The 27,987-nt window shown below is 43.8% G+C and overlaps 1 protein-coding gene and 1 pseudogene across 4 annotated transcripts; both read right to left on the reverse strand.

The window, feature by feature from the left end:
* Window positions 1-148: 148 nt before the first annotated feature.
* Terf2 (telomeric repeat binding factor 2) lies at window positions 149-27,040 on the reverse strand. 4 transcript variants are annotated; one of them, XM_027405939.2, is made up of 10 exons: window positions 26,633-27,035; window positions 26,441-26,536; window positions 24,988-25,118; window positions 15,884-15,970; window positions 13,746-13,892; window positions 12,301-12,407; window positions 9,872-10,264; window positions 5,849-5,931; window positions 2,808-2,854; window positions 186-1,299 (listed from the first exon to the last, which is right to left on the reverse strand). In XM_027405939.2, the coding sequence occupies exons 1-10, from the start codon at window positions 27,009-27,011 to the stop codon at window positions 1,141-1,143; spliced, it is 1,629 nt and encodes a 542-aa protein (XP_027261740.1). In that variant the 5' UTR covers window positions 27,012-27,035; the 3' UTR covers window positions 186-1,140. The 4 variants fall into 4 exon arrangements, with proteins under 4 accessions (XP_035298549.1, XP_027261742.1, XP_027261740.1 ...); XM_035442658.1 differs by lacking the exon at window positions 9,872-10,264 and having other exon boundaries at window positions 149-1,299; window positions 26,633-27,040; XM_027405940.2 differs by lacking the exon at window positions 15,884-15,970 and having other exon boundaries at window positions 26,633-27,036.
* LOC113834693 lies at window positions 17,741-17,910 on the reverse strand (annotated as a pseudogene).
* Window positions 27,041-27,987: the final 947 nt, after the last annotated feature.

The raw sequence follows: 27,987 nt of genomic DNA on the forward strand, positions 1-27,987 counted from the left end.
AAAGTGGCTTCATAGCAGTTCAACAGCATTGTGCAGCAGCTTGTAACCCTGCTGCTGCCCCATCTGAATACATGCTGCACTGCAATTAACCAGCTATGGAGCCTTGAGAGAAGCAAGACTTTAATGAAGAATGCTACAGTAGGAACAATTCATTCTCATATTTTAAAAAAGATTACAGAAAACACTTAACTGAATTTTTTTCATTTTTGTTTTGCTGAAAAGACAGTTTTTAAGTTGTCTGAGAGAAAAGCAAGCACAACACTGTACGAAAGGAAAAGGGATGTTGGATTCCTGTATAAGACACGAACATAGCACAACTAGGGAAGTATGGGAGCAACCATTTCACAGAGGATGAGTTAGGCATTGTATTCAACCAGGATTGATTTTTAAGCTTTAAAAGTCCAGCATAAGGAAAGGCTCTGAGAAGGGGTTTGGGGTGCGGTGGGAAGCTAAGCTTATCTACAATCACCATTCTACCAAAAAAAAAAAAAAAAAAAAAACAAAAAACAAAAAACAAAACAGAACACTTGTTTAACCACATGAAAAGTGTGGAGGATAAACCTGCCATGTAGCCCAGCATTCGTTAACAGCGAATGCCAAGGCAGTTAGGTCCAGGGTTGAAGATGCAAGTGGATACACAATTTTTAAAAGAAATCAGATTTCACAAGGACTGACAATCTCTCGTCTGGGCTCAACACACAGAGATCCTTTGTTCTTGAGTTAGGAGGCCGACACTCAATGAAGATTGGATTAAGTACATTCCAGATAAGGCTCACATTGCTGGATTTAACAGGTCTTGAGATCGTAAGTACTCCTAATGGATTCCATCATTTCTTAGGAGAAGGTTCTATGGATTACTGGGGATCAAAATGAAGCAAACCACTAAAGGGAAACACTAATGATATTCTGGTACTGTACAAGCTGTGTGCCTGTCACCTCTGCTGCAGACACGGGGTGGACTTGGCTTTACTTCTCAGCTCCATCAATTCCAACAGTGATGGGAGTGTACATGGAACCTCCCTGGACAGAAAGAGGTTGCCCACAATTCTCATCTCAGTCTAGTTTCTGAAAGACATCAGAACATCAGTGACTACTGTTCAGACCATGTTCTTGTGAATCCTGTGGAAATGAGAGCCTTTTTCAGTTCATGCCAAGTTTTTTCATGGTCCGCCATCGATCTTTAATCATCACAGCTGTTCGGTTAGTAAAGGGGTAACTTTTAGAAATGGCAACCCAGTTTCCTTCCCCATATTTCTGCACTCCAGCCTTCACCCACTCGCTTTCTTCTATGGTCCACTTCTGCAAAAGAAACCATAAAACTTGTCAAAACCTGTTGCCACTTACCTCTTTTCCAATATATTGATAAGGTAGTCAAAGTAAAAAATCCTATGAGAATACTCTGACACCAATAGCAAGGTTACAACACAGTATAAGCAAGGTGAAGATGGTGCATACATTGAATCCCAGCATTTGGGAGGCAGATCTCTATTGCAAGCACAGCCAGAGCTACAGAGACAGACATTATCCACAAGCAAAATCCAACACTGGGGGCTGGAGAGATAGCTCAGAGGTTAAGAGTACCACCCCGACTGCTCTTCCAGAGGTCCTGAGTTCAATTCCCAGCAACCACATGGTGGCTCACAACCATCCCTTATGAGATCTGGTGCCCTCTTCTGGTGTGCAGATATACATGGAAGCAGAATGTTGTATATATAATAAATAAATAAAATATAAAAAAAAAAACCCAACACTGTCTGGATAGCTAGTAATCATCAATGTTCTGACATGTCATTCTTTACTAATAATCACTGCTGTGGGGCTGGAAGATGGCTCAGTGGTCATGAGCACTTGCTGCTCTTGCAGAGGCCCCTGATGTGGCTGCACTTGCATGGTGGATCACAATCATCTATAAACTCCAATTTCAGTTATGATTTCAGATCAGATTCCTCTTCTGGCTTCCTGGGGGCACTGCATACACATGGCACACACACATACATGCAGGCTCACACACAGGAAAAAAAAAAAAAAAAAAAGCCAAAACACTGAAAGAAACCCAAAACCCTGAAACTTAATAAGAAAAGAAGCTGGGCATTGGTGGTACATGCCTTTAGGCCCAGCACTTGGGGAGGCAGAGGCAGGCAGGTTCGAAGCCAGCCTCGAACTGGTCTACAGAGAGGGTTCTAGGACAACCTCCAAAAGCTACAGAGAAACCCTGTCTCCAAAACAAAACAAAACAAAAAAACAAACAAAAAGAATGACTAGGGTGCAGCTCAGGGGCACAGTGTTCACCAAGCATGTGTGAGGGCTCAAGCCTTAGTACCAAAACCAAACAACAAAACCTACTGTTTGACCTTAGTTTGAACTGTCTTAAGAGGTTTTTTTACCAGGTGCACGGGTAATCTTTGCCTGAGAAGGGAAATTTATTTTACCCGTTCTTATAAAACTCACATCAGAAAAGCATCTTAAGGGCTAGAAAGATGACCAAGCACTGGCTGTCCTTCCAGAGGACCTGGTTCCATTCCCAGCACCCACATCGTAGCTCAACCATCTGTAACTCCAGTTCCCGGTGATCCAATGCCCTCTCTGGCTTTTGCTGACACCAGGCACACACTTGGTAGGTACACACATACACTCAATTTTCATTTGATCATTTATAACTCCAACTCTGGGGGATCTGATACCCTCTTCTGGATTCCATGGGCACTGCACTCACATGCACAAGTTCACACACATATATAATTAAAAACACAATCTTATATGTACACAAAATATCCACACACACAAAGTTTAAATGAGTTTTTAATTACCTGCTTTCTTGTTACAAAAGTGGCTGACTTGTCTTCATTTGGTGCTTCTGGAAAACATGAACAGTATACACAGTTTCTTTCACGTGAAGAAAACATAGTTTTAGATTTAAACACAGATTATCCAAAGGGAAAACGTGATTTAAATTTCACAGGCACTGAAAGCTGGAAAGGCAGCTCAGCAGTAGAATGATTGCCTAGCTTGAATAAAACTGAGTTTGATCATCAGAATGGCAAAACCACAACAAAACAAATTCACTATGTTGAGAATTAAAAGGATATCACAAAAGGATAATTTCTTCTGTTTTTTTGTTTGCAGTCACCTCAGGCTCTGGGAACCTACACAAAGAAGTGTTTTATAGACTTCTGCCAGGTAGTGGCACACGCCTTTTTAATCCCAGCACTCTGAAGGCAAGAGGCAGGCTTATCTCCAGAGTTCCAGGCCAGCTTGGTCTACAGAGTTCTAGGACAGCCAAGGCTACACAGAGAAACCCCGTCTTACAAAAACCAACCACCAGCCAGGCATTGGTGGCACACGCCTTTAATCCCAGCACTCGGGAGGCAGAGGCAGGCAGATCTCTGTGAGTTTGAGGCCAGCCTGGTCTACAAGAGCTAGTTCCAGGACAGCCTCCAAAGTCACAGAGAAACCCTGTCTCGGGAAAAAAAAAAACAAAACAACAAAACAACAAACAAAACAACAACAAACAAAAAAACAACCAAAAACCAAAAATCAGGAAAACCAGATTTCCAATAAACTTTGTTTTGAGGGTTTTTTTTGTTTTTGTTTTTGTTTTTTTAGACAAGGTTTATCTGTGTAGCTCTGGCTGTCCTGGAACATGCTCTGTAGACCAGGCTGGACTTGATCTGAGATCCGCCTACCTCTGCCTCTGGAGACCTGGGACTAAAGGCATGCACCACCACCAACTGGCATCCCTCAGTGATTTTAGAAAATGATGGCTTTGGTAAAGACTTGAAGTTTGCCATTAATCAGAATTTATTGGAACTGGGTAGTGGTACAAGGCCTTCAATTCCAGCACTCAGGAGGCAGAGACAGGCATATCTCTGAGATTGAGGCCAGTCTGGTCAACAGATCTAACTCCAGGAGTTGTTACATAGAGAAACCCTGTTTCAAGAAACAAACTGGCCTGGCGGTGGTGGTGTACCTTTAGTCTCAGCACTGGGGAGGCAGAGGCAGGCGGATCTCTGTGAGTTCGAGACCAGCCTGGTCTACAAGAGCTAGTTTAGTTCCAGGATAGCCTCCAAAGCCACAGAGAAACCCTGTCTCGAAAACCAAAACAACCAGCCAAACAAACAAAAAACCCAAACATACATAAATAAAATCGTAAGAAGATTTACTACATATGTGCAAATATCACACATAGATGTCTGTATACAGTCTTTCATTACCTGAGTTCAATCCCCAGGACCCACATGGAGGATGAAGAAAACTTATTCCCTCAAATTGTCCTCTGACCTCCACACACAATCCACAGCATGTGTGCGTACACATAAATGTTGTTTGTTTCTCTTTGTTTTTTCAAGACAGGGTTTCTCTGTGTATCTCTGGCTGTCCTGAAACTCACTCTGTAATCTAGGCTGGCTTCATAGATATCCACCTGCCTCTGCCTCCCCGGTTGCTAGGATCACAGGTGCGTACCACCACTGCCTGGCTAAAATAAATGTGATTTTTTTGCTTCTTCTTTTCTTCCCCCTCAGAAACAGGGTTTCACTATGTAGTCCTAGCTGGCATCAACTCAGAGAGATCATCCTATCTGTGCCAGAGGAGTGCTTAGACAAAAGCATGTGTCATCCATGCCCAGTTCATGTGAAGGATGTAACTGTGAGCTCACGATAAGGCATGAGTGTGGAGATCAGAGAACAAATGAGAGCTGATGATCTCCTTCTACCACATGGGTTCTGAGGACTCAACTTGGGTCAACTGACTTGGCAGCCTTTACCCAGAGTCATCTTGCTGGCCCCTATGGAGGTACATTTTACAACAAAACCTTTGACATTGGGAAAGAATTACTGCCACTATTACAAGTCTTTATAATCCTCCAAATGAGGATTTAGCATTTAGCTATTTCTATTAGGATGCAAAATAGGTAGTGGAAAAGATTCTAATACAAATGCTAAGAGCTTTAGATATAATTACAGAAAGTACAATTTCCTATCCTATACACAGAAACTGGTAAGAATTTTTTCTTTTCACCTGGACTGGGGATGTAGCTCGGCACACACATCAAAGAGATTTTTATTTTAAGAAATACAGAGAAGAGACTAAGGAGATGGCTCAGCAGGTAAAGGCACTTGCTGCCAAGTCTGATGACCTAAATTTGATCTCTCGGACTTATCCTGACTTCCAAATGCATACATGCTAACTCCCAACCAACATAAAAAATAATTTAAAAAAAAATGGAATTTAAAAACTTAAAATACAGGAGACCTAGCATTCACAAGACAGAAGCAGGTGCATGGATCTGTGAGTTTGAAGCCAGCCTGGTTCATACAGATTTTAGGCTGGCCAGGACTACACAGTGAGGCCCTGTCTCCAAAATAAACAAACAGAAAAAAAAAACAAAACAAAAAAAAAAAACAAACCAGGTGTGATAGTGGATGACTGTAATCTTGCACTTTAGAAGCAGAGGCATGAAACTCACAAGTTTAAGATCATCTTCAGCTGCTACACAGGAAGTCTAAGGACAAACTGGACTACATGAGACCCTGTTTCACGACCAACACCCTACCAAGCGGGGGGGGGGGGGGGGGGGAGTGTTGTTGGAAAAAGAAATGCAGGGAGCCAAATGTGGCTACATTCCTGTGACCCTAACACCTGGGAGGCTGAGACAGGAAGATCCTGAATTTCATTCAGACCAGCCTGGGCTACACAGCAAGATCCTGTTCAACAAAACCAAACACAATCTGATCCCTGATGTTTCAAGATGAGATCAGGGACTTCTTCAGCTGTCTATCTGGGACACAGATGGTTCTGGACCATGAAAGTAACATGCATCACACTTCAGCAAGGACAATCTGAGGCTTACCCTGAACTTCAAACAGCTGGTCCTCTTCCATCCAAATTTCTTTTCCTTCAAGCCCATTAGGGCTGTTCCACTTGTTGGACACTCTGGGGGAGAGCAATTAAGATAAGCTGTGAAACACTCCCTTGGCCACAAGCTCTGGACTTGGTTCTTTCAGTACTCAGGATCCACCACACCATGCTAACTTTTTTCCTGGGGCTAGCCAGGCATCTCTGTATGTGAAATCTTCCCAGGCTGCAGGATTATGCCTCAAACTGGACACTGAGAAAGTACATTACCATATTGCCATTTCCCTCAACATTACTTTAATTTTCTCATTTGTTTAGGTTTCTGTTTTTAGATAGGACTATACTCTTGAGGACATGCTGGCCTGGAGCTCTCAATCCTCCTGCCTCTCCCTTCTGAATGTTGGGATTACAGGTATGCATCAACATACCCAGTCATTTGGGATCCTTTAAAGTCTCAGCATTTCTCTGACTTAGAAGGTACAAACTCTTGTCTCTCCTTCAGGGTGATGCTCTACTGTATTTAAACTGACCTTGGTACCCGTCCTATTCCTGGAGTTAAACTCAAGATACCTTGTATCAATAAGGTATCCTTTTCTCCTCCCAAAGCCAACAGCACAAAAGCACATCCACTGGGCACTGTGGTACTTATCTGTAATAACAGTATTTGGGAGACTAAGATGTGAAAACCACAAGTTCAAAGCCAGTCTGAAATGCACATGCTAGACTACTTAAACAACGACAAAGTCAGCACTCCTCCTCTTAAGGTCTATGAATCCAGGCCATTTCCTATCTTGGCTCCATCACACCACACCACTACAGCAGTGGTTCTCAACCTTCTTAATGGGGGAACCCTTTAATGCAGTTCCTCATGTTATAGTGGCCCCAACCATAAAATTATTCCATCACTACTCCCTAATTTTGCTGGTTATGAACCACAATCTAAGTATCTAATATGTGACCTCTGTGAAAGGGTCATTTGACCCTCAAGGGGTCTTGACCCACAGGTTAAAACCATACACCTTAAAGCAACCCAGGCTGCTCTGCTCCTCATACCTCTATCTACGAGTATCTTCCCTGCTCAGGAAACTTACAGGTCTTTAAATACTGCAAAAATCAATCTTTTTCTTTTCTTTTTTTCTTCGTGACAGGATTGCCCAGACTGGCCTTGAATTCGCTATATGATCAAAGGAGACCTTACTCTTCTGATCCTGCTACCCCCAAGCAAGTACTGCAACAGGCATCGACTTTCCCAACATAGAAAGCCTCTGCTTCCTCCTGCCACTTGCCATCCACAACCAGTCAAGACCCCCCCCCCCATTCCTCTTCTGTAATTTTCCTAAGAAGTACCTAACCAAGTAGCTGAGACAATGGTGGACAATGTATACTGTTATTAAGGATTAGATCTTGAGAATAATTTACTTGACACAGAGTGGCACCGCAGCTGTTTTAGTTTTACTGTGGATCACTATTTGCAGAGGCAGGTAACAGCTAGGCTACTATTGTAAGTTTTCTTCTTTTCCCAGTCCTGACAGTCAATGTGAACCCTGGTTCCTGCCAGCTACTATTTCCCCTGAACTACTGTTCTGATCTCTCTGCAGTTTTCAAAGGCAAGCTGCTAGTAATCTGTCTTTTTTGAATTCACACACTTGTTCTTTGCACAAATCTTTCAGCAGGGGCTGACTGAGGCCTAAGTTCCCATACAGTGTCCTGTGAGAATAAAATCTTCCTAGCTGTCAGGTGGCTGTGGCTCTGGGCAACTCAGGACATTTCTGGATACTCATGTTCCTCACTAGTTAAGTTACAACTTCATGAACACTGGTCTATAGCAGGGACTTGTCAAACAGCCTGTGGCTGCTGGGTTTTGCCCTTTAGTCTTTGGAAACCTTAACCCTTAATGTATGTACATGTATTTAGGGGGTGTCATCCCTTGCATACAAGTTCTAAGAATCCCTTTTACTTGATTAATAAACTCCTAGTAAATACCTACCTTGTACAAGGTGCCTTGTACACACAGCATTTAGCATATAGCAATTTTAGGCTATTTCCCCTAATTCTGCCTTTCTCTGTTTCCTTCTTCCCAAGTTTTCCCTGAAAAACTGCAGCTGTCTCCAGCTTCCTACCCTGCCCTCAGTGGTGCCCCACAGGACTGGGAACATAAACCTAAAACAAACAAACAAAAAAACAAACAAAAAAACTTTAAATGTGACCTCTGCAGTTGGAGAAGCTGCCTGCCTGACAACTACAAACTTAAGACTTGGCCACTGGCCTGTTCCTGGTGCTGCTGTGCTGTAGTCTCCCAAGTTACTAACACCAGGTTTCCCATGCACACATACAAGCTGTAATACTTCGAGAATTCCTTTCCACAAGGCACTTGCTACCATCCCACTCTTTCAAGGCCAGCTCAAAATCTGTTCTACAGATGTAGTCTACCCAAGAGTTGTATAAGCAGGATCAGGAACTCTCCCCAAGCTCACAGGGAACCTCAGACGCTTCCTCATGCTGTGCTCACTGGACAGACAGTGTTTGCAGCTTTGCAAGCCTTGCCATCTCTGTTGCCACTACTCATTTCATAGCCAGAACACTCAGTGGCCATGGACAAGCCCTACCTGCTAGATGTGGCTATGTTCCATTAAATTTTATTAATAAAAACAGGTAGCAGCTGGATTTTGGCAACTGTTGCTGCACAGCACCCATCATACTTCAGACTCTGGACATACTACAGCACTGGGTATGTCTGCAACTGTTGTACATACTCTCAGTTACAATCCTACTGGCATCCTGAATGCTCTTTGTTTCTTCATCTGCTCATGGGGGCAGTATTTATACTCTCACAGGTTTCTGTGAGAAATAAATGGAACATGTATAAAACGAGGACAAGGTGTGTAGAGCTGCCATGAACTATGTGTGCCTGTGACTCACTTCTGAATGCAAGAATGGTACATATAATGCAAATCTGTCTGGAGGAAACCATGTTATCACACGCCATTGCCTTCACACTGTAGGTAAGAGCAGTGGTCTCCAAACAATCACAACACACAGCAGTGTACAGAGATGGTGAGGGCCCTGGGAGACCAGTGAGGTAGATGACTTACAGCAGGGATAGCCGTAGAAGAGTTAGTTCATGGAGGAGGTAAGAGTTTCAAAAGAGGCAACTGATGGATGTGGCCCCAGCTGCTGTGTCAACACCACATAGATAAGACCCTGAAAATATGTTTGCTACTTTCAGCTGTGTGACAACAGATGAGCCTTCCTCTTCTATACAATAGGGCTAACCATTATCTCATAGAAAGCACTGGAGATTCAGTAAGATAACATATGCTTGAGCCCAGAGGACACTTAAGTTTGTCTCCCTTTGAAGCACCAATGGAATTCTGACAGGCAATGATGGAGAAATGACAGTCCACTGTGGGAATGAGAGGAAGTGAAGGTACAGCAGGAGAAACAAACGCATGTTCCAGAGAGAGCAAGCAAACCAGTGCCTGGAGGGTGGATCCAAGAAGGGTACAAAGGTAACCAAACTCAAAACCTGAGTTGGGAATCACAATGGGGAATAAAACCAATAGAATTAACATATTCTAACTATGGCCCCATAGCAGTGGCAGAACATGGAAGATTAGGAAATCTTTACTGAATTTCCTGAGTCTCAAATGCCCAAGAGAAAGTACAAAACTAAGTATTCATTAGTCTTTCATAAGTATAAAGTATAATGAGGCCCAACCCAGACAAACTTCACAAATAAGACTAATAGTCCTTGAGGCACTTAGATTGTCTGGCTGAAGTCTCAGAAACCCTCCCTCCTTCTCATGCCCTAGGACAGATAGTGCAGTGTAGCCTCCAATGAGGCTTGGGAACTGGCAGGGACTGCTACTTGTCGCTCCCTGCTCCAGTCTCATTCTAGCAGTCTGAGCAAGCCTTTGTGGAGAGTAACTTAGCAGGTTACTTCATTCATGGAAGTAAAACCAGACCCAACCAGGACCTCCAACCAGCCCCAAAACTGCTACAAAGAAGGTCTTCATACTTGGGATTCTTCTCCCCTGTGTGGGGTTGGTTGAGAGCTCTGGGCTTGGATGGTGATGCTGACATGGCCTCCGGGGAGGAGTTGAGGCCTGGGCTGGGCTCAGTACTCTGGCTGTCCTCCTCCAAAACCAATCTGCTTATTGTCATGCGACTGTTCTTGGGCTGCAGTTCTGAGCCTCCCTCACCCTCAGCAGGAGCTGAGTTTTCATTTTCATCTTTCCTGGGTCTCTTGTTTTTGTGGGTTGGTGATGATGGGGATGCTAGATTAGGAAGTACCAGATCTTTCTGGTCCAGTTTTGCAAAAGCCGCCTCTGAGTCTTGTGCAGTTGACAGAGCTTTGAAAGCTGCCTTCAGGGTCCTGATTCCAATGGTGGTTGGAGTGTTCCGGGGCTGTCTGCAAATAAACCACACACAGAAGAATCAGTATCTTCAGTGTGGAAGCACATATAGGTAGGCAGGACTTTTACAAAGTATAAGGCTTCAAAGAGAGGATTCTTCAACACTCTCTTATCAAAATAAAATAAAATAAAATAAAATAAAGAAAAAGCCAACAAAGCAGGAGGGGGGGGCTGCTTCCCTATTCTTGAATAGCTGTTGTTTATAAAAGCCTTCACTTAATGAGTACAAATCTAAGTTCTATCAATTTTAAATTCCAAGAAAGCCAAGGCCAACACTATTCTCTCCAGAGGTCTCTATCTGCGTGCTACCAACCCTTTCAGCCTGTATGAGCAAAGCAATGTTTTCCATCATGTAAGAGCTCTGAGTAGTGCCTGCCAACCACACATCTACCCAGGCAACAGATAGAAATGGCTACAGTCTCACTGAAATCTCCACTCTTTCAGCCATCCCAGTCCAAACCTCATGAAAGACAACTAATGGTATATACATTTAGAAACAGTGGCTTGAGAATTCTGAGGAAGTGGTGTGCCACTGGTCTGGAAGCAACGAGACTGACTTTTACAGAGATTTTTATCGACCCTTTGGAACAGCTAATGAATTTAGAGTAAAATCTATCAGGAAAAAGCAAACTGGCAGCTTGAAGACCAAATTCCCATCAGATTGTCTAACACATACAAAGCTGCTTTCTAAAATCAACATTTAAAAGTTGAGAAATCTAGCTCAGTGGTTAAGAACACTAGCTGTTCTTGCAGAGGACCCAATTCAGTTACCAGCACCTACATCAGGTGGCTCAATATTATCTGTGTATAACTCCAGCTCCAGGAACTCCTGACGCCCTCTCTTGACTCTAAAGGCACCCATATTCACCATACACACTCATGCACAATTAAAAAATAAATCTGTTTAAAACTTCAGAAATAACCACACACAAAAGAAACAAACAAAATCTGAACTAAAGTTTTGGTATGTTTAGACACTCTCACAAAGTAGCAACTGCCAAAACCAAAAAACCTGGCCTTGCCTTTCCAGTTTTGGAATGTCTTGTTTTAGGACCCATTTGGCACTCTGGGTTTGAAGATGGGGCCCCAGCAAGTAATGAGGATTAGAAAAGGCCATCAGGACAGAGCCCCAAGACTAACTAGCAGGGGACACATGCATCCACACCTCTCTTTTCCCTCCCTCCCCTCAAACCTCTAGTACTGTAAGCTAAATAAATCTCTTCTATGGCTAATAAAAATGTACCAATACACAGACCCCCAGAGGAATCTACATTTTTGACTTTCATATTAAGTCACTAGTCTTTATTAAGTCTTCTTTCTTCCCTTTCCTTTGACATGTGAAACCTTCCTTCCTTTCTCGCTCGCTTGCTTGCTTGACAGGGTCTCACTATATAGGCCAGGCTAGCCTCTAACTCAGAGCCTCTTGCCTATGTCTCCTAAATGCTGGTATTAAAGTTATGTGCCACCAGAGGCAGGCAATCTTTGAGTTCAAGGCCAGCCTGGTATACAGAAAAAGTTCTAAGACAGTCAAGAGACTACACAGGGAAACCCTGTCTCCAAAAACCAACCAACCAACCAAACAAACAAACAAAAAAGCTATGTGCCACCATGTCTAGCTCTGACTCATTTACTTGAACACTGCTTCCTGAGTAAATTAAAAGATTAGTTGTCCAGCCAAGTATGGTAGCTCACTCATACTGCAGTCCCAGCACTGGGAAGCTGAAGGAGTACTGATGAGTTCCTGGCCAAAATAGTTACAAAGTGACTCTGTCTCCATAAAAGGAAAGGAGCAGGCACATTTGTGTGTGGTCATCCACAAGTTATAGGTGTGATAAAGAAGTAAAAACAGAACCTTTGGGGATATGCCAATCAGGATCTTTTCTCAGAGACCCCAGAGAGCTAATCTCATTTTCCTAGGCCATATTCTCCACCTCTCACAGTGTTTGCCCAAAACCGGTAATGTCATCAAGTCCACTAGGGGAAATTGACCCTGCTAAAAGTCGTCCCTAAAACCACAAAAAGACATTGTCACCTTGAAGGCTCTCTCAGTGGCTTTTCCACTGGCTCTGGGACTGGCTGCTTTTCTTCCTTCGCTGTACTTGAAGCAGCAGATTCAGATTTCAATGCCTTTTTGGCCATCTGGGAAAAGAAGGGTGTCATTAGGAAGAGGAAGCCATAGAAGTAAATTTAGTGTCTGCTTCTTTCACCAAGAACATACTCAACATGAACATAACTCAACACGAAGCAGCACATTCACAAATTTACCCAAGAACTGGCCAGAAGACACAGATGGGCACAGCATGATGAGATACCCTCAAACTTCTCCTCCTTATTGTAAAAAAACAACAGACCTACCACAGTAACACCGCCATTGATGGCTAGCTACACTAAAGAGAACTCTCTTGCATTGTACCTTTGTCCTTCCAATATCAGTCCTATCTCGTCCCTGGTTCCCAAGTCTCTTTTGGAGTCAGGTATAAAAGTTAAATTTCTTTCCCTACTTCTTAAAAAATTCTTAATTTTTTTTTTTTTTTTTTTTTTTTTTTTTTTTTTTGGTCTTTTCGAGACAGGGTTTCTCTGTGGCTTGGAGACTATCCTGGAACTAGCTCTTGTAGACCAGGCTGGTCTCGAACTCACAGAGATCTGCCTGCCTCTGCCTCCCGAGTGCTGGGATTAAAGGCGTGCACCACCACCGCCCGGCTTTTTTTTTTTTCACATATATGTGCACACATGAATTCATGTGTACCACATGCCTATGGAGGCCAGAAAAAGGTATCAAATTGCCTGGAACTGGAATTGCTTGAAACCTAATTTGGATGCTCTGCAAGAGTAGCAAGTGCTCTTAACTTCTGAGCCATCTTTACAGGCCACTCCTTTCTTTTCTTTCTTTTTTTAGGCAGGTTCTCAGCATATAGTTCCAGATGATCTAATTTGACTGGTAGACCAGATTTGCCTTGGACTTGCTGTGACTTTCCTGTTTGTTTCCCAGGTACTGGCATTATAGGCGTGTGCCATCATGCCTGGCTCAAGCATTTTTTCAAAACGTAGGATAACTGTCAGATGAATGATTTTTAAGCTGGGTGGTGGTGCCACATGCCTTTGATCCCAGCACTGGGGAGGCAGAGGCAGGAGGGTCTCTGTGAGTTGGAGACCAGCCTGGTCTACAAGAGCTAGTTCCAGGACAGGTTCCAAAGCTACACAGAGAAACTCCCACCATTCCACATCTACCTCTCAGCTCAGATTTCACTGCCGATGGGAACCAGGATAAGAGAACGTTGTGACAAGATTGGTCACAGGTAAAAAAGCTTAAAATGCAGGTGAGAGAAACCAGGTATGTTCCGTCTGTCACAGCCAGCAGTTCATCTTGGGCATCTCACAGGTATTTAAGAAAGGCAGTACACATAACCCAGTCTCTGTCACACCATTCTTTTCATTTCAAAACATGGTTATGGGAAGAGAAGAGAAGTTGAAGCACACCGTGAGGAGGTAGGGCTCCGTGTCATCCAAGTGGCTCTCTAGGAAGCGCAACATCTTCTGCTGGAAGGTTTCATAGGAAAAGTTCTGGATAACAGGGTGTGCCAAGTTTTTCTCTCGGATAATGTTCAGGAGATCAGTTCTTAGCTTCTACACAAGAGATTTACGTTTGCAACAGGAGAAAGGAAGAGAACAGTAACACATCAGGGCTGAGCTGAGACAGACTATCACCAAAACATCTGCAATACTGTCAGGCGACTCAAAGGACTGGGTGATAAATCATGGTTCAGCCACAATGAATGGGCTAGTCACAAAAAAGGGACAAAGAGGCTCCACTGTATGTCAATAAAAATTCTCCGGGCTGGAGAGATGGCTCAGAGGTTAAGAGCACTGGCTACTCTTCCAGAGGTCCTGAGTTCAATTCCCAACAACCACATGGTGGCTCACAACCACTTATAGTGGGCTCTGATGCCCTCTTCTGGCAAGCTGCACATGCAGATAGAGCACTCATACACAAATAAATAAATCTTAAAAAAAAAAAAAAAAAAAGAAAATCCCTTACTACAATATTAAGAAAAAAAAGGATAAGTGTTCAAATCAAGTGTGAAGACTCCCTGCATTCAATGTGTTCAGGTATGCACACACACACAACAGACTTGCTTGTAGATAGTATCTCTGAAAGGATAAAAATAGTAACAGCTGCCTCTGAGAGCAGATAAAGGCAGAAAAAAGGGAATTTTCACTCAACTCTTTTTATTAATCCTGGTTTCATTTTACTTGTGTGTGTGTGACTGCCTGTGCATATATAGGCATGTGTTTTTGTGTCAGAGCACAAGTACGAACAAAGGTCTTAGGACAACTTGCAGGTGTTGGGTCTTGGGGATGGAACTCAGGTTGCCAGGCTTGGTGTCTAGTATCTTCACTGACTTAACAGGCCCTTAGAATACCTTTTTAATTTTGTACTAAATACCTGTTAGCACTTCAAAGATAAAGGTGATTTTGCTAGGCATGGTACTACATGCCTTTAATCCTAGCACATGGGAGGTAGAGGCAGGCAAATATCTGTTAGTTTGAGGCCAGCCTGGTCTATATAGTTAGTTCAACAACAGCCACAGCTAATATAGGCTATGCCTCAAAACAACAACAAAAATGGGTAAAGTGGGTTGTGTGTGTGTGTGTTTGATGCTAGGATTCAAACTCAGGGCATGTTGGGCAAATATCCTACCATTAAGCAATATCCCCCAGCCTAACACTCAAGACTTAAGTTTATAAAATAATACAAGTTGAGGGAAGAGAAACCAGCTGAAGGTATAGCTCAAAAATGACTTCCACACTTTTGACAGGAAATGGAGATATTAAGTCCTTTCCATGTTGCCTTCTGAGTCGACAGAGTTAACATTTATATAGACAGGGCTAGAAGTCTCATACTTTTTGTTAAACATCTGGCACTGATTACTTAAATGTCCTATCACAAAGCTGACAGAACAAGAAAAAAAAAAAGTGGTTTATGAAAACTAAAGCTTGAAAAACCAGTCTCAGATACTGAAGCCAGAGTCTGTTACCTTAAAAATAAAAAGATGTGAAGCAGTTTTTGTTTTTTAATTTTGAGACAGGATTTCTCTGTGTAACTCTGGCTGTCCTAGAACTCACTTTGTAGACCAGGGCAGCCTTGAACTCACAAAGATCCTCTTGCCTCTGACTCCTGAGTACTGGGATTAAAGGCATGCTCCATCACAGCCCTGCTTGAAGCATGTTTTAAGACAGTCTCACTGTGTCTCCTAGGCTGGCCTTACAACAACCCTCCATATAGCCCAAGGCAGGCTCCAAACTTGTAATCCTCTTGCCTAAGCTCTCAGAGGTTGGGGATCACAGACAACCTGTGTTGGGTTGAATACTTACATGATTTTTTTTTTTTGGGGGGGGGGGGGAGACAAAAGTTCTGGCTGGCCTGGAAGCACTATGCAGACCAGGCTGGCCTTGCAATGATCTGCCTGCATCTGCCTCCCCAAGTGCTGGAGTTAATGGTGTGTCCTACCACACCTGGGGTAAATGACATTCTCAACAAAGAACCCTTTTGTTACTGCTCTACAAAAGGCAGTGAGATGGATTAAGTCACAGGAATAAAAATATATCAAATTTACCTGAGTTGTAGGGTCCTTGGACATGTATTTTTTCAAAATTTTTGAAGCCTTTTCAAATTCTTTGTTTTTGATACAAATAATGACAGCCTACAAAAGGGAGAAAAACTTAAAAATTTTGTAATGACAGGTGTCATCTGAATATCAAATATCAAAACATACTCTGCTGAAAAGCTAAATCTTATAACTACCTAAGACTTTTCATACCGCATCAAAGTCCTGTACTTAAAAGTCAACATTAATGGTTCAAGCACTTGAGCAACCATAAGTGTAGTTTTTTGTTTTTAAAGCTGAGAGAGCAAAATTGGATCCCTTGGGTTACAGACACTTAGCGAATCTGGGCTGGACTGCCTAAGGAAAGACAGAAGTCATTCCAGAGGCCCCAAATTTCAAGTCCACAAAACAACTGATTTCAAGAGCTTTGGAGTAGGGGTGGGGCTTGGTGAGAGGGATATAATGTGGGAAAACGGACAACTGAAGTGCTGACCATCAAGTTCCGGTAGTTCTATTAAAAAAAGGGCTGAAGACAATTCTATAGAATGAGAACCAAGTCTCTTATACCATAAATGCCAGCTAGTTACTCTAGATGGAGTATGAAAGGAATTTCTGAGACCCGCAAACAGCTCACCCATAACAGCAGATTTAAAATGACCAAGAGTCAGGTAGGACCAGATGTTCTTAGCAGCCACAGGAAAAAAAGAGTTTCTGTAAAGAAACCCCGAGAGAATATACACACAGAGAAAGGTAAGAGTGACTAGGTAACTGAAAGGAGACTTTTAATATGCAATCCAGAGCAGATGATACTGGTGCCAAATGTTCTTCAACAAACAGGCATGACTATGAATTGTTGGAAGATGCAAAATTAACCATCTTTTCAGATGACCATGTTTACTTACATACCATTTTCAGAATAAATATTATACTTCCTTAAAACAACACAGTTTTACTTTTTATAAGCCACATCAGTTTTATTAGGTTTAACTGCATTTTAACTTGCACACAGCAAAACTGTTTAGGGCATATGGAACCAAATGTCAACACGCCCAGACTTCTGTAACCACAAAATACAAAGCAATACTTTTCTCTCTCTCTCTCTCTCTCTCTTTTTTTTTTTTTTTTTTTTTTTTTTTTTTTTGGTTTTTCGAGACAGGGTTTCTCTGTAGCTCTGGAATCTGTCCTGGAACTCACTCTGTAGACCAGGCTGGCCTCGAACTCAGAGATCTGTCTGCCTCTGCCTCCTGAATGCTGGGATTAAAGGCGTGCGCACCAACAACAGGCTTCCCATATCCTTTTCTAAAATATTTTTATGCTATTTTGTGTCTTTACAATATTACAGGTGTAGAGGGCACTACTTCTTGCTCTTTTCAGAGAGGGTATCACCACATAAAATGCAATCCTCCTGCCTCAGCCTCCCACAAACGGGATTACAGGCATTCATCACCAGACTGAGCTCCAGCACCAGTTGTAATAAGGATTTTTTTTTTTACTCAGCACAATGCCCTCAAGTACATCTGTATTGTTGGACCGTCAGTTCAGTTTTGTTTTTTGTTGTTGTTGAGCACTACTGTATTGTTTGGGATACATTATAGTTTAATCCATTATTTCCACTCAAGAACATTTGGAAGGGTCAGTTTTGGGTCATTATGAACAGAAATGCTAAAACACAGGTTTTTATGTGAACAACTCTCCAACTCTAAGGTAAATATGCAGAAGTGAGATCCTTGGAGCAAATCATGTTTCATGGGGTAAGCAGCAGCCAAACTGTTATGGTACAGAATAGGTGTACTATTTAGCATTTCTACCAGCAATAGGAACTGTTTTGGCCATCTGAATTCACTCTAGCATCTTTTAATATCCCCATAGCGGTCCATAGTTCCTGGAGGTACTATAATGCATGGAGGGGATGGAATAAGCTCCTACTCTACGTCCTAGCTCTAAAAATTTACCATATTGTCCTTGGATAGAGAACATACCAGATATTAAACTGTTGAGAACAGCTACCTGCCTCAGCCAAAAGGCTGAAAAGTGATCTTGTAGCACTTTTAACTATATAAATGTTACATATCCATGTACTAAAGTAAAGCAGAATTTCCTTGGAGTTATTTATAAGTTTGGCCATTTAACTGGTACCTCATAGCAGGAAATGTTGTCTGCTATGGTTGGCACAGACACTGAACCTAGCTAGGACTTACACCTACTACTAAAATATTTCATCACTGAGCTTTAGTCCCAGTCCTCTGTAAATTGAGAAAATAATCTTTAGTTATGTGCATGTGGATATGGGTGTGTGTGTGAGCACTGGTACCCACAGACGTGCTTGTCCCCCTGGAGCTGGAGTTACAGGTGTGATCTAATGTAGGTGCTAGGAATACAACTCAGGTCCTCTTGAAGAACAGTACATGCTCTTAACTGAGTCATTTCTTCACATCTCTCTCTGAATTTTGAGCCAGGGTTTCACTAAGTGCCTAACTACCCTCACATTCATTCTATAGTCTAGGCAGGCCCTGAACTTACAATCCTCCTGACTCAGAATGGAGTACCTCAGATTACAGACCTGGTCACCAGACCCCACTCAGTGGTTCTAGTTCACAATTTCTTTTCTTTTTCTTCTTTTTGGTTTTTTGAGACAGGGTTTCTCTGCAGCTTTGGAGTCTGTCCTGAAACTAGCTTTGTAGACCAGGCTGGCCTTGAAGTCACAGAGATCTGCCAGTCTCTGCCTGGGTTTAAAGGCATGCACCACCACCACCGCCTGCTGTTGGCTTATTCTTGATGTTCTGTTAAGACAGAACCTCACTATGAAACTCAGACCGACTTGTCATCTTCCTGCCTGAATTTCCCTAGTACTGAAATTATAGGTGTAATCAGTACTCGGCTTTTGTATTTTTACATCTATGGTTTTTACCTACTTAAAGAAGTAGATTTTAAGGGGTGGAGAGATGGCTCTGTGGTTAAGAGTGCTTGTTATTTTGTAGAGGACCAGAGTTCCTGTCCTAGCACTCATGCCAGGAAGCTAACTGCCTATAATGCAAGCTCAAGGAAATCAAAGCCCTTTTCTGGCCCCTGACACATAGTATACACCCACCACATTTTATTTATTTATTATTTTAAATTAAATTAAATTAAATCTAAATTAAAGTTTTGTTTTTTGTTTTGTTTTGTTTTTCTGAGACAGGGTTTCACTGTGGCTTTGGAGGCTGTCCTGAAACTAGCTCTTGTAGACCAGGCTGGCCTCAAACTCAGAGATCTTCCTGCCTCTGCCTCCAGAGTACTGGGATTAAAGGTGTGCGCCACCACCGCCCGGCATTTAAAGATGTTTTTAATCTTTATTCTTCATGTACTTTCCTACATATATGCATGTACACTATGTATACCTGGTGCCTGTGGAAACCAGAAAAGGGTGTTGGATCATCTAGGACTGAACTACAGGTAACTAAGTGGAAACTGAGAACCAAACTCAGATTCTCTGCAAGAGCTGTAAGTGCTCATAACCACTGAATCATCTTTCCAGTGCCCACATAGTAAAACAACAAAAACATGTATTAGCCATTTGGGAGACAGGAGGATCAGTAGTTCAAAGGCCATCTTTCAGCTACTTATCAAGCTCAGCAAAGAGCCCTGTTCCATCTCAATATATATATATACATATATAGTTTTATTGTTTAAAACTTGCTGGGCATTGGTGGCGCATGCCTTTAATCCCAGCACTTGGGAGGCAGAGGCAGGTGGATCTCTGTGAGTTTGAGACCAGCCTGGTCTACAAGAGCTAGTTCCAGGACAGCCTCCAAAGCCACGGAGAAACCCTGTCTCAAAAAACCAAACTTTACCAGATCACAGGGCTAGAAGTGGGCTCAGTGGTTAAGAACACTTGTTCTTGCCGAAGACCTAGGTTCAATTCAAATCCACCGATTCTGGCAATTAAGATGGTTCAGTGGGTAAAGGAGTTTGCTGTATAACCCTGAAGACCTTAGTTCTATCCCTAACCCCATATAAAGGTGAACAAGAGAACTTCTTCACAGGGTTGTCCTCTCATCACCCTACAAATCATGCACATGCACAAAGACATACTTGTGGTGTTTTGTTTTGGGGTTTTTGTTTGTTTGTTTGTATAGAACAGGCTGGCCTCGAACTCACAGAGATCCTTCTTTCTCTTTGCCTCCCAAGTGCTGGGATTAAAGGTGTGCACCACCATCACCCAGCTAAAGATAGTTTTGAGATTGTTTTTGTTCTTTGGTTTTTTGAGACAGGGTTTCTCTGTGGCTTTGGAGGCTGTCCTGGAACTAGCTCTTGTAGACCAGGCTGGTCTCGAACTCACAGAGATCTGCCTGACTCTGCCTCAGAATGCTGGGACTAAAGGCGTGCGCCACCACCACCTGGCACAAAGACATACTAATTAATAAAAACTTTTTGGCCTCCTGGGTCCTCTGAAAGAGTCTCAGAGACCTCTAGAAATCGTTGAATATGAACAGATTAGTTCTAACTTAATTTACTTGATTAAACTTTTTCAATTTGAATTACCAACAACCTTCCATCTTACTGTGGCAGGGTCACTCAATCAAACCCAGAGCTCTCAGATCTAGCTAGTCTCCCCAATCAGTTTGTCTTGGAGATCCCATCTCCCCCTTCTGAGGCTGGGTTATAGTGCCACCATGTCCTCCCAGCATTTACACTGGGGATCTGAACTCCAGTCTTCACACTTGAATATCAAGTACTTAACTACTTAACCATCTCCCAGACCCTATTTTAATACACTTTAATAATAAGTTATTAGAACACTTTACAAAGCTTACGTTGAAAGACCCCGCCCCTTGGCTCGTCTGCTGATATGGACACCCCCTATCTCTGCAACAGTGTCTGCTAACCAGAAGCCCCTGATGGATTCCCCATTGCCTAAATTCCTTTTTGCTTTTGACTAGCATTTCAACCTTCTGGGGTCCCTAACTTCGTCCCAAAGTCAGCAGGAAGCAGTTTGGAAAGAAATTTCGCCGTCCATTTTCCCTGGTTAAATTGCTAAGTCAAAAGGAACTCCCTTACATGGGGATGCGAAACGACAGGGGATGCTCACTGGAAGCCTTCATCCTCATGGGACAAGATTCAGGTAACCAGAGGATGGCAAAAGGGCTCCACCGGTACCACCTCTATGCCTCTCCTTATTTCCTTTACGGATGAGGGTAAGAAAGCAACAGAATGGCAGAAGGGATATGCTTGGGGACTTCAATGGTACCTGTTGGGACCAGATGGGGGGGGGCATCTTTAAAATTAGACTCAAAGTAAAAACTATCACTAACCTAAATATGTTTATAGGGTACTAGAAAAGTCAACCCGATATCAGAGGGAGCCAATGTCCTTAACCGTGGCCCTATTATTAGGGGGAATAACTAAGGGAGGTATAGCAGCTGGCATAGGGACCGGTACGGTTGCCTTACAGGAAACTAGTCATTTCAAACTTCTACAGCAAGCCATGCACACAGATATCCAGGTCCTAAAAGAGTCAGTCAGTGCACTCGAGAAATCCTTAACATCACTCTCTGAGGTAGTCCTGCAGAACAGACGAGGGTTAGATTTATCATTTTTACAGACCATACAGGAATAGTTAGAGACAGCATGGCCAAGCTTAGAGAAAGACCTAACCAGAGACCTTTGAATGAAAGATTTCATTCAGTTACAAGAGAAATGGGGGAATGAAAGACCCCGCCCCTTGGCTCGTTCTCTCTCTCGGTGACACTCCCGTACGCGCTCCCACACGCGCGCTCCCACACGCCTGGCGGCTGGCTCCCTCCCAAGCAGGTTCACCCAGGCGGGGTGACCCAGGCCCGCCCGCCTGGCGCCGCGCCCCGGGGCTGGGGCTGGGGACGAGCAGCGAGCACCAGGTGGGCCGGCACGAGAACGAACACCAAGTGAGCCGGCCTGGAGCCCTGCCCCTGAGCCCCGCCCGATGAGAAACACTCCGTCCCAAGGTCTCCGCCCCCAAGGGGGAATTGAGTCTGTTGTACCAGACACCAGACCTTGAGAATATGCTGATCTGGAATGGCTCTGTGTCTCATTTGAACCATCCAATAGAAATGATTCTGTATTTCGCCTCATTTGAAAGACTCTGTGTTTCACCTCATTTGAATAACTCTGTACTTTGCCTCATTTGAATAACCCTGTATAGCGCCTCATTTACATTGACCAATGGGAATAGCTCTGTACAATGCCTCATTAGAATTATCCAATAGAATCCCTGCTCCTAGCTTGCGCCTTTTTCCCTATATAAGGACCCCTTTCCCTTGGCTTGGCGCGCTTAGCCAAGTTCGTGGCCTCGCTGATTCCTGGGTGCGGGTCTCCTTCTACGAAAGTATCTCTTCGGGGGTCTTTCAACGTGAACCTAGGTACCCACAGTGTTTTCTAAGATGACCACTAAGAGACTCAAGTATACTAAATGAGAAATTCAGAAAGTGTCATTTAGTAACCAGGGGATCAATTAGTTGTGACCGTGGCTCTAAAGTAGTCCTCGGTGGGCCTGACCTCCTGAACAGTACCATGTATACACTCTCCCACAGCTGGTCTAGAGTGTGACCCTGCTAAAAGCCACATCACATGTGGATCAGATCTCTAGCTGAGGTTTGCTTGCAACTCAAGATTCTCCCACCTTAGCCTCCTGAGTACTGGAATTTCAAAGCATCACCATTCCCAGCTGAGTCTTGAAATAACTGCAATCGCGTTTATTTACTTATTTCTGTAGTGCTGAGAATGAAATCCAGGGCCTCTCACACACTAGGCACACAGACTACCACTAAGCCACATCACCAGCAATTCCAGCTGACAGATTGACTATAACCTTATTTAAAAAATCCTGGGCTAGACCACTGAGGTAGGCCACTAGCTTCCTGACCTTTGGAGACTGAAGGCTAATCATCACTGTTTTAAGCAGCCAAGTCTTACAGTAATTTCTTATATTGAAGTAACAAATACAGTAAAGGCTAGGAATACAGCTTGGTAGTAGAGTACTTTGCCTAGCACATGTTCCATAATTTTATCTTTTGAAGGTGTAGTATATGCACATAACACAAAATAGGGAGAATTCCTATCTCTGACCTTCACCCAGCACCATTTAAAAAAAAAAAGGGCGGGGGGTGGGGTGGGGGGTGGGCAGCCAGGCATGGTGGTGTATGCCTGTGATCTCAGCACCCAGAAGGTAAAGGCAAGAGGGTAATAGCAAGTTCTAGGACTATACAGTGAGTTCCAGGACAGCCGGGGATACATAGTGAGACTGCTTCCCCTCCCCCTCTTCCCCTGAAAACCACCGAAATATAGTAAGTATAAGACATAGTCTGGTAGGCTGAAAAGCACATGAGAATAGACGGAAAAAAAATGGCTGGTTATTTTAAAGGAGTTTAGATTAAAAACAAACAAAAAAACCAACCTCATTGTTACTCTCTCTATATGGGTGTTTGGTCTGGACACATGTCTGAGCATTACATGCATGCCTAGTACTCCAGAGGGCTGGGACTGGAGTTATGGATGTGAGCTGCCATACAGGTAATGGGAACTGAACTTGGGTTCTTTGAAGGAACAGCCACTGTTCTTGCTGTTAACCACTGAAACCACTGAGCCATCTCTCCTGTCCCAGGGAGTTTAGATTTCACTGACAGACATTACAAACAAATTTTTGAAACATGACCTTTATGACTTAGCTGGCTGTGGTGGTAAAGCCTGTAATCCCAGCACTCAGGAGGCTAAGGAAAGGATGGAGACCAAAGCTACTCTATATATAGTAAGACCCTATCTCAAAACAAAAGCCCCCAAATAAACAAAAACAGAGGAAGAGATCCATGTGCTTAGTAGTAAAATTATAATGTGTACATGCCTTCAAAGACTCCCTGACAAGACAGGCCCGATGACAAATTTATAGTCCTTGTTTCTAAAGGGGTTGACTAATTACTCTGAACTAGAAACATTTCTTTCATTCGGAAGAACCTGAGCTGTTCAAAGTACCCTTGGGTTTCTCCTCCATTGCTAATGACTTTTCTGGCATCTTCCCCCCAAGTCCCCAATCTGACTTACTCATACTAAAAATCTACAATGGGATTATTCTTCCTTGAACTGAATAATAATTATCCAAGCATTCTTTGCAAGACTCCAGCAGTTCTTGCTCTAGGTCTTTAACTGAAAAGATATCTGTATCCAACACACATTAGATTTTTTTTAAAAAACAGGGTATTTAGCCAGGCGGTGGTGGTGCACACCTTTAGTCCCAGCACCTGGGAGGTAGAGGCAGGCGGATCTCTTTGAGTTCGAGGCCAGACTGGTCTACAAGAGCTTGTTCCAGGACAGCCTCCAAAGCCACAGAGAAACCCTGTCTCAAACAAACAAACAAACAAACAGGATATTTGAGTTGCCTGTACACAGTTAATGTCTTCCTTGTGAAACAAGGTTTTCTCGCTCCACCCTCCTCCACCTGAGACCTTGTCCCTTTCAGGAGTTCTCTCTTTTTCTGTTACTCTTAACTTTCCTTTACCAAGGCAACTGCCTTCTTCTATCCCTACCTATGCATCTGCTTCCACACCCCCAGCCTTGGTTATTGGAGAAGAAAAACCTATTTCTGTACTTTAAGAGTTCTTCTACTTGAAGCCATCTGAACCCTGACAAAGTGACAGCCTCAAATTCCTAGATGTTCATTAGCTTTGCTATTCTAGAATACTGTCTGTGTTATTCTTTTTCTCTAGTTGACTCTGATTCTAGTCTGATTGCAGGGAATATTCTTTAAGTCCTCTCAGCAGTCAAAGAGCTCAATTCCACATTTCCCAAGGCCCTAGATATTCCCTCTGGCTTGTTATGGACCAAACTCAGGACCAGAAATGCTTGGGGCCTCTTCTCAGTGCTCCTGAATGGCACAATAACTTCCAAAATGGCAGTCTTCAATGTCCACCCACTTCCCAGTCAATGGTCCCTCCTGCCAAGACTACAAAGACCAAAACCATAGAGCAGAGTGTGTTCCAAGCCTAGCTGAAAAAGGGGACATGTGAAGATATGACATGTTGTTTGTTCCACCACCTTCCCTGTAGAAAATATTCTACAACATGCCCTCAAAAAATGAAAAAATAAGATGTTAAAAAACAGTTTCTTACAGCCTCTTTGACCAGTTTTCTACTGGATTCCACCACTGCTTCTGTCAGTGTAAATTCTGTTTTAATCATCTCCAGAACATTGATAGCTGATTCCAGGGGTGTGAGCTCAGCCTCCATATCAAAGGAACAGTCTAAGACAAAACACAGTTTTCACTTTAAGCTCTTTCTTAAGGAACAGCAAATATGTCCAAAAAATATAGTTACCTATAGAAGCATGAAGACATCGTAAGGCTCTCATTTGTATAAAGGATCATGCAAACCAGGCATTTAATCCTAGTACTCAGGTGGCAGAGGCCAATCTGGTCTACACAGTGAGATTGACAGTTAGGGCTATGCAGAGAGGTCCTGTCTTTAACAATGATAAATAATAAAAGGACCAAGCAAACCCAGTAAGATTTGCATTTAAGCCAGGTGGAGGTGGCAAATGCCTTCATCCCAGCATTGGGGAGGCAGAGGCAAGTGGATCGCTGTGAATTCCAGACCAGCCTGGTCTACAGCACTAGCTCCAGAACAGCCAGGGAAACCCAGAGCAACCCTGTTTTGAGAAAAACAAACAAATGATTTGCATTTATTTTGCTTATGTGCTTGTGATATGGTCCAAATTCAAATCAACATATTTCATTTTTGTTTGTTTCTCTGTGTAGCCCTGGCTGTCCTGGAACTCCCTCTGTAGCCCAGGCTGGCCTCAAACTTGGAGACCCACCTGCCTCTGCCTCAGTATGTGCCACCACACCCAGCTTCAATCAACGTCTTTTTTCTTTTCTTTTCTTTTCTTTTTAAATGTTTTTCAAAGCCAGGGTTTCCCTGTGTAGCTTTGGAGCCTGTCCTAGAACTAGCTCTTGTAGACTAGGCTGGCCTTGAACTCACAGAGATCCACCTGCCTCTGCCACCCAAGTGCTGGGATTAAAGGCTGCAGGACCACCGCCCGCCTTAAATCGACCTATTTCAAGTGACTAGTTTTCAATACTTTTCAACACAGCTCAATTACAACACACACATTTACTTCTAAAATCCAGAATGAAACATGTTCCTCAGATACAAGGGGCCAACAATGAAGACAGTTTGTTAAGTAGCTGCCAAGTTCAAATGGAGGGTTTGTGTGGGAAGGTGGAGCTTCACTATGGGGAAAAGGGGGGAGAATGTGTCCTTAAGGATGTAACTTACTTTCAGCAACAAAAATGGGTGTGCAATTAACAGGTGTGTGGGTGTGGAGGGGGGGGGAGCCTCCCGGCAAAAAAACAAAAACAAAAAACACATAAAACCAGCCAAGGAGCCTTAGCTGGAGAAAATTTGAACTAGAGAATTCAAACACCGTGGAATGAAAAGACATCCACGGTACAAACAGTAGTGCACTTTAACCCGGAATCTGTCAGTCCCGGATGTTAAGTTTGAAAATAACAAAACCCTACGTAAGTGAGCCCAGAAAAGAACACACAAAAAAAAATTGCCATACCTAAATTTTCCCCTTCTTCAATGCGCGACAGACACTGCATAACTCGCAGCAACCGGGACACCGTATGCTCCTTCCCCAAGGGCCTGACAAGCAACGCTGGAAAGAAGACATGGTTGACTCCGCGCGCCCCGGACCCCAAGGCATGCCCACCACAGACCTTCCTCCTCCCCGGGGCCCTGGACCGGCTCTCACCCTGCATGATGTCCCGGATCTGCCTGAAGTCCCCGTACCGGCTACTCCGAAAGGCCCGCAGCGCCTCGTGGAAGTAGAACTTGAGCACCCAGCGGTTGACCGCCTCCTCCAGCCGCGCGTCCCCCGCGCCCCGCTCCGACGTGCCTCCCAGCCCCGGCTCGTGCCGCCCCCGTCGAACCCGCCCGCCGCTGCGCGATGCCCGCCGGCCCGCCGGCCGCCCGCCGCTGTCACTGCTCCCGCCTCCTCCCGCCATCGTGCCCGACCGCCGTGCACGATCCCCGCCCTCCTGGCTGGGTCGTTTCCTTGGCTGTGACGCCATCGGGTCACGCACAACGCCCGGGCCGGAAGCAGGGCCCGCTGTCCCGGCTCCCGCGGCCATGACACCGACGTGGTTCCAAGCCGCCCGCGGGCTTCTGGGAGGGAAAGGACCCAGAGAGAGATACAAACCCCCTCCTCGGCCTCCGTAGTTCCCGTTGTGTCTGGTGCAATGCCTGCTGGGGATTGAAGTCCACACAGCCCAGCCAGGAGCGTAGTTTTGAAGGTTATGCTGCTGACGTGGGACACTGTGAAGAATATGAAAAATAAACGCATGCATATTATTAAACATTCTGCAAATTGTGAAAAGCAGTATAATAGAGAAAAGGCTGTTTTTTTGTTTTTCGAGACAGGGTTTCTTTGTGTTGCTTTGGAGCCTATCCTGGCACTCACACTGTAGACCAGGCTGGCCTCAAACTCTCAAAGATCCACCTGCCTCTGCCTTCCGAGTGCTGCGATTAAAGGCGTGCGCCACCAACGCCGGGCTGGTTGCTTTGTTTTGAGACAGACTCTCACTATGTATCCCCGGTTGGCCTGCAACTCATGATGTAGACCAGATTGGCCTGGAAATCTGCGTTTTCCTCATAGTGTTGGCCAGCTTTTGTTTTTATTAAAAAAAAAAAAAATTAACGTGGGTTTGTTCTCAGAATCAATCCTCGGTATTCTACAGCAAGCATTTTACCAACTGTGTGGTCTCCCACCACACAGTGTGCCCCCCCCCCCCGTAAAAAATTATTCTAAAACAGGTCATGTAAAGTTGCTGGCTTTGAACCCACTTCAGAGCTCAGGTGCAACAAGGTTTTAAGCCACTCTCTGAAGCAGTCCTAGCTGTGGCAATCAAAACTCCTTGGTGAGCCCTTTCTTAAAAGAAACAAAATTATCTACCTTCACATCTGGATAGTTCTTGTTATTGTACAAACCTTGAACAAGTTACTTTTCCTTTCTGTCAAGCATACATAATGGAGGTACTGTTATTGTAAGCATTGCTGCAGCTTGGAGGGATGGGGATTCTGGCACTAGGGAGCCAAAGAATACTGAGT

Source organism: Cricetulus griseus, chromosome 3 (genome assembly GCF_003668045.3).
Source record: "Cricetulus griseus strain 17A/GY chromosome 3, alternate assembly CriGri-PICRH-1.0, whole genome shotgun sequence".
NCBI lineage: Eukaryota > Metazoa > Chordata > Mammalia > Rodentia > Cricetidae > Cricetulus > Cricetulus griseus.